The 7,199-nt window shown below is 40.0% G+C and overlaps 1 protein-coding gene and 1 long non-coding RNA gene across 2 annotated transcripts in view; one reads left to right on the forward strand and one right to left on the reverse strand.

The window, feature by feature from the left end:
- The window catches only part of LOC116707244 (uncharacterized), a 17,838-nt gene extending 15,155 nt beyond the window's left edge, over nt 1–2,683 (reverse strand). Inside the window, exon 1 of the long non-coding RNA XR_004336443.1 lies at nt 2,673–2,683. This is a non-coding gene — a long non-coding RNA (uncharacterized LOC116707244). The remainder of the gene's footprint in view (nt 1–2,672) is intronic.
- htra3b (HtrA serine peptidase 3b) overlaps nt 1–7,199 on the forward strand; it is a 17,995-nt gene that overhangs the window by 868 nt on the left and 9,928 nt on the right. The window contains exon 2 of the mRNA XM_032544466.1: nt 6,280–6,379. Coding sequence (XP_032400357.1) covers nt 6,280–6,379 — 100 coding nt within the window. The remainder of the gene's footprint in view (nt 1–6,279; nt 6,380–7,199) is intronic.

Here is a 7,199-nt window from a genome sequence, read left to right on the forward strand (position 1 = left end):
GGTCCTCAGGGTTAGTGCAGAGTTGAAAATTTATTTTTTCAAAAATTAAAATCTTACAATATAGGCTACATTAATATGAATTTAATATATATTAATAGCAAAAGTAAATTGGCCTATTTGTCGAAAAAATATGTAAAATGTATTTCCAGTTGAAGATATGGTAGGTAAGATAGCCACCATGGAAGCCACAGGTTGTCACATGACCTACCGGCATTCACATCTTTCATAGGATATCATACAAATTGTAGTGAGTCACGTTTTGTATGATATCCTACAAACACGTTCATGAGAATGTGTTGGTATATGCCTAATGTTGGAGCTAAATCCTGCTCCATTCTATAATGCAAATCACCCACAATGTTCAAGCACATATAACATTTTAAATTCCAACTCTAAATATCTGATTTCTCGTTCATATTTCAATCTGTCTTGGTTTTCCTTCTTTAACAAAAACAAAAGCAGAATAATACACTTTAGAGACAATACATCACAAGACGTTTCTAAAAACTGATTATTTTCTAAGAAGAACGCACAACACATGTCTGTCAGTCACATGTCTGTCAGTCCGACATTTATTTCATTTGTAAAGAAGAACATAACATGGATTTTCTGCTTTCGATTAGAAAAACGGATATGATGTCACCGTTGGCAGTATCGTATAGACAGAAAATATTTAGGTGAGTCATTGTTGAAAAACGAAATAAAAAAAATCGATTCCAGGGAAAACAATGTATTTTAAAAATTGTCGCAAAACAAAATCACGATACGATTATTTTTTTCCTACCCCTAATACCTTGTGCACATAAAGCAACAACGCTTGTTTTACAAACTGCTATTCCTAAGGCCTAACAACTTCAATCTGTTGTTACTATAGTAGAAATGGGTTTCCCACAATATTATGTTGACTCATCAGGAGAGTGCGGTCTGGCCCTCCATCCCCACCTCAATAAACTGCCCGGTGGCTTTTCTTACTGTCTCCAACTCAGTAATAAGAGCCAGATTAATAAGGCTTGGTCACCAGAGTAATGCTCCACTGCAGCACTAAACGCCGGTTAGAGGGCAGGTGCAGGTTTAACAGCCTGTTAAAGCAGACCAGAAGCAGTTATTTGGAACAGTGAGAATGAACCCCACCTCTTGTAAAAAGTTGTTATTCTTTGTCCTGCAGACTGGCCTAGATAATTCCTCAACCCAAACACAGAGTTCGTGTGCAGGCCTCGCTCTGTAAACAGGGTTTCTGTCAGAGTGGAGACTGTTTCATGAAAGGATGTGAGGAGATTATATCTGAGCACTGGAGTGGGCTCAGACAGTTTCTATCTTGAAAGGGGAGAGGGGGCTTTACAGCTTTTAGAGTGATGGGAGACCAGTGCTGATGTAGTCTATGTCAACAACGTTTCATTTCCGGGATTTGTTAAGGTGCCGCCGGAAATTCCGCGGGATGTCCCTAATTTTTGACCGGGTGTCCCATCACCTTCTTCTTTCTTTGTGTTGGCATTTTTAACCCATTTTTCTTCAAAACTTGCCATTTTCAGAATGTATCTTGCTAGTTTGATTGCGCCGGATGTCCCTCACCTTCTGCAGGCTTTATTCTGGAAAGCTTCTGTTGGATCCAGACTAAATATACACTTGTTCTGTTAAATAGCTCCTGTATGGAACCATGGATTGGCGCCACATTTTGCACAGACGTTCATGGTTCCAAGACAATGAGTCCATCTTACTTTAGTGATCCTCACAATCTTCCTTTAAGCGCCTTCATCAGGTCAAACTATAAAGGTATAATACATGACATTTCCGCATTGAAATGTGTACAAACGACTGACCCATGTTATAGATTTTGTTGAGTTGTGTATTGACACTGTCCCACATTCTTATTAAATACTCCGCTACAGTAAAGTAATCAATAAATCTGCTAAACATGATGGCAGACACACACACACACATACAAGCACACAGATGGCCAGTATTTTGGAGAACAATGTCTGCATCTGCTGTTTTACACTCCTGTCCAGACTCTGTGCATGTTTCTCATTTGTCACACTTACATACAGTACATGCTCCTGCCTGCATTTCCCAACACTTTATTAGACTGCTATCTCCATTCAATACTAAACGGGGAGAAAGGTTAATGGCCAATAAATAACCATCCTTCCTTCACTACATGCTGTTTTACCCTCTTAATTTTTTTTCCCTCCACCATCTCTCTCTCTCTCACACTCCCACTGTGCCGTCTGAACTTTTCCTCCCGTACACTAAACTTGAAGAGCATGACCGCAGCTTGGAGGAAGTGTTTTCATACAGTCTTCAGCCCAAAACATTACCACACAGTTCCAAACAAAGGTTGACCATCCGTTTTTTGCCTGAACTCCTCCAGCCATTGAGTTTAGATCATTTCTGTCCACTTGCGAGAGTTGCGTTACCTTTACTTTTACAAAGACTACACTCAAACATTACTCATCAAGCTCACATTTGTATTAACTGTTATTTTGGGCTGCAGTGACCGGCTGGCCATTTAGAATTTGCCCAAATTGGCCTAATGGGCCTACTGATAAAAATAATAATAATTAAAAACAAATGAACAAAGTAACGTAACCAAGGGTTAATTATGTTGTCTAGACTCTGGATACACTATAGCAATAAAGAAACACAGGATTCCAATGTCGGAACCAAGACGGCACTGCACATCTCTTAATTAGTCTCACTTTGCCAGACCATCCTCCACAGCGCCACACAACATTCTGGGATGGGAGAAAAACGTGTTCGGGTTAATTGGCATTTCTTTAAACCAATCAAATCATCACAGGTGATGATAAGCTCCGGACTGAGCAAAGGTGTCTCTGCAAAATAGCCTCAGGAAGGAACTTGTTTTGGTGGAACAAACTCAGATTGGACAGATAGTCTAGCTAGCTGTCTGGATTTACCCTGCAGAGATCTGAGGAGCAGTTAACCATAGTCCTCAGAAATCCACCGGAGTTTAGAACGCCAACGCAAAGAAAGTGGAAGGTACAGACAGCCGGCCGAAAATTCGGGACATCCTGCAAAATAACCGACGGCAACTAAACAATCCCGGAAATGAAACTAGGTCGATACACTGTAGACTACCTCTTTATTAACGAACACAGTCAGCGGCCCCTCATCACAGCATTTACCACTCCCATTTTTCCCGTCACAATAAAAGCTCAATGGCTGATCTTCTTCTCAACATTTAACACAATAAAATACCTTACAATAATTTTTGGTTAATTTAAAAAAAGTAATTTTACACATGCAGCCACAGTGGCGGAGCTGTTGCATTATGTACTGAGCTTTAACGTCAAGCCTTTGTCTTTGTGCTGGATGTGCCTTTTGGGCAGCGTATCATCGGCGTAGCACTTAGCGATCTGCCAACGCTCTCAGATGTGAAATTGTTGTCAGCGACTGTAGCAATGATGCCTGTCGCTCGAGTGCGTGTTCTGAATTTGTGCATTCTGTTCAGTCTGAAAATCAAATGTGTTGTGTTGGACAGGCTGAGCGTCTGTTCAGTGCTGATGAATGAAACAGATTTGCTGCTCTACTGACTGCAACACACACACACACACATGTGCACACAAGCACACACGCGCACACGTACCAATGGGAGATATCAACTGAGGAAACAGGAAGTCCCTGCAGCCCAGAGTTGTGGCAGACTCCATTTACATTTCCCCTTGATCCTTTTTGTCTGGGTTCAAAGAGAATGTGGATGACACACACACACATACACACACAGACACACACACACATACATGTCACTAGAGCATTACGGGCGTGGTTAACTAAAAATATACTGTATGGGTGACTGACCAAATTGGTTGTGGTAAATTATTGTTGCCCATTTAGACAAAATTGTTCTGAATTGCCTCCAAAAAAAGCGTGGAAATCAAGTTTTAAAGTCTTGATTAAAGAACAAAAATAGGATTAGTACACTTCAATTTGACATTTTTAAGTCTTTCACTAATGTGAGTCAAAGTCTGTGCAGCTCATGAAAGCTTTCATATGTGCTGTTTCGAACACCCTCCATCTGGTCCGTGTGTCTCTGGGGAAGAATCGGTGGACAGAAAAACGTTATTTAGTTGAGCTTTTTAACAGGAGCAACAGCAGGGGGTTTCTCTTTTTCTTATGGAAGTGTGCATTACCTTATCAATGGAAAAACCTTTTGCCTTTTCTCACTCCTGCCATGGTGATCCATGGCAATTTGGGGCTCTAATAAAAAATGTTCTACTACCAGTGGATCAGATAACTGTGTTTAAGGAAGAGAATTAGTGCAACGTGTGAAAAAATAGTTTATTGAGTTCTGAGAAAAAAGGACAAAAGCGGTAGAGTTTTACCACACCTGCTGTCCTAAAGTTATTTTCTTTACTGTGCTGTATTACTGAGTTATTGTTACCAGGAGGTCATATAGACGGGAATGTTTTACTCAGACAGAAAATCATTAATTTACAATAAGAGAAAACATTACAGATGTATTGTTGCAAGTGTTGCATACGGTAACTCAGCCTACTTTATGTCTTGTGAGATAAACCAGGTTTCACTGTCACCGTGTCACGAGCAAAAGCATTAATATCTGTTGAAAGCCCGATCGAGTGCGACTCACGTTATCACCCGTTGGCTTTTACTTTCCCTTTTATCTTTTAGTAGATTTTTCCCTTTTATAATTTAAATCTTTCCTGTGATGGCCCTGCCCCAGTATCAGCCATAACTACAGCAGATAACGTCTAAAATAACATTATAATACAATTAGGCCTGTTGTGTGTTTAATGGTCTAATCATTTCCGCTGTACTTCTAGGGCTGTATATTGTTGGCTAGTTTGATTTGTAATAAAACATTGCATTTTATAAACATTGCATTTTATAGGCTTTGGCCTTTGGTTGGATTCTGTCTGTCATCTGAGAATCTCGTTGCAGTCTTAAAATCCCAAACCACAGCCTTGGCTCAGCAGCGTACAGTATAGCTGCAGAGTCCACGTGGAACTCATTTTCGCTGGTTATACAGTAAAGGGGACACGACATGATCCTGGCAATTTAAAGTTAGTTTTCCATCGGCGCTGCCAGCTTTGTGCCATCAGCTGGGTTTGGTAATGTTTGGGTAATGGAACAGAGGGGAACGGGTTTGCAATGTTCTGACGCAGATTTACTATCTTTACTTTTGACTGTTCACTGCATATTTCAGGAGTTAAATCAGAGAAAAAGGATTTAGGTGCCACCACAAGAAGCTCTTAAGTATGGAGGCCCTAAAGTGACAAAACTAAACTAGCCACCTAGTTTGTATCCAGTTGTTTGGATACTGCCAACACATGTGGAAAACAGGTTATTACTCTTGGTCCAAATCTGCTCTCGTTATCAACCAAAAATGTTTTCCAAGGAGATCCTTAGAACTAGGGCTGCAGCTAACAATCATTGTCATTGTCGATTATAAGGATGTAACGGTATGAAAATTTAACCTCACGTTTATAGTGACAAAATTATCACTGTTTTCGATATTATTGCTGAAGTTTTAAAAGTGTGTTCAATGCCTATAGCAGCAGCTTTTTCCTGCACGTCTTGCAGACAGGATAACTATCTTCAATCAACTGTCCTTCGGCATTCCTATAATAACCAGGAGACTCGGGTGAAGCTGGGAAGGATTAAACACACGGTTTCTACACCGTGGTAATCCACTGTGATAATGATGATATTTTAGATCAAAACCATAATTGTTATTGTCAACATTTTAATCGTGTTTACCACTACACCAGTAATCGTTACATTCCTAGTCGATTAATCCGTTGATGTTTTTTCTCTCTGGAATAATCGGTTAGTTGTTTGGTCTGTAGAATGTCAGAAAAAGTGTCAGTCAGTGTTTCCGCAGATCTCAAGATAACGTCCACAGTTGTCTTGTTTTGTCCACAACTTAAAAAGATGTTTGGTTTACTGACAAAGAAGATTGAAGAAACTACAAAATATTCACATTTAACAAACTGGAATTAGAGGATTATTACCACAGTAGTTGGCGATTAATTTAATAGTTGACGACTAATCGATTAATCAATAAATCTTTGCAGCTTTGCTCAGACACAATCAAAAAGTTAATTTGAAAATTCAGTCTGGATGCTGCCAAATTCACGAAACTAAGACTTGTTTGTGTCACAATGCCATTCTAGTAGACGCACAAACTGGCAGGTGTAACGTGCGTTCTTCTGGTTTATGACAGTTACAATTTAATTTAATTGTTGCCTAATCAAAGCGTTGACTGGTTATTAAAATACATAATTCTTTTTGCCAGTATAGGTCCTTCACATGCTGCCAGTCCTCGTTACAAGTTCAACTTCATAGCCGACGTGGTGGAGAAAATCGCTCCAGCTGTGGTCCACATCGAACTCTTCCTCAGGTACTGACGGTGTGCGTGTGTGTGTGTTTTGTAGAGGTTATGCTATCATGTCTGTTCAGGACATGTGACTTTAAAAGGTCAAAAATTACTTTGCTTACATGTTGAGAAAATAGGTTTCATAAACTAGATGTAATATATCCTTATTAAACAAACCTTCTCACATATTGAAGCTTTGTCCTAATTCAGGGGCTGCAGCCTTCGGAGGCTGCATTCGTAGACGGATTGCGTCACACCGGCGCAACCAAGTCCATCCCATCCCATTTCATTTTGAAGGCTCCTTTAAATACGGTCCACAAATGCGGCCTCCTTTTACAGAATTCGGAGGATCCAAAAGTTGTTTCCTTCCCAGCCCCAGGATTCCCAACACTTACTTCGGCCTTTAAGCAGAAGCACAGGCAAACACAAATGGCCAACAACCAATATTTCCTCTTTTTATAATTTTCCTCTGCTACTTCATTATTAAATTGACTTCTGAGAATTGTTTAGACAACAAAGAAATTAAAATGTATGGCAAATTAAAAATGTTGCTTCAAATTTGCTTTGGAGTATAGAAGCTCCACAAACTGGCCTGATGCCAGCTGGATAGTTGATATTCATATATTCATATTCATAGGTAGGCTACATAAGGGTTTATTATTTATTTTCCTCTCTCTTTGAGACATGACTTGACAATTGATTATGCCCTGCAGTGCCCTGCTATGCTCTGCTACACCCTGCAGTGCCCTGCTATGCCATGAACTACTACAACTACAATTTCTAGTCATATTTCCATTGTCTTTATTGGGACTTTTGTTGCCACTGTGGATCACCCCCCCCCCCC

This window comes from Etheostoma spectabile, chromosome 19, assembly GCF_008692095.1.
Source record: "Etheostoma spectabile isolate EspeVRDwgs_2016 chromosome 19, UIUC_Espe_1.0, whole genome shotgun sequence".
NCBI classification, from domain to species: Eukaryota; Metazoa; Chordata; class Actinopteri; order Perciformes; family Percidae; genus Etheostoma; species Etheostoma spectabile.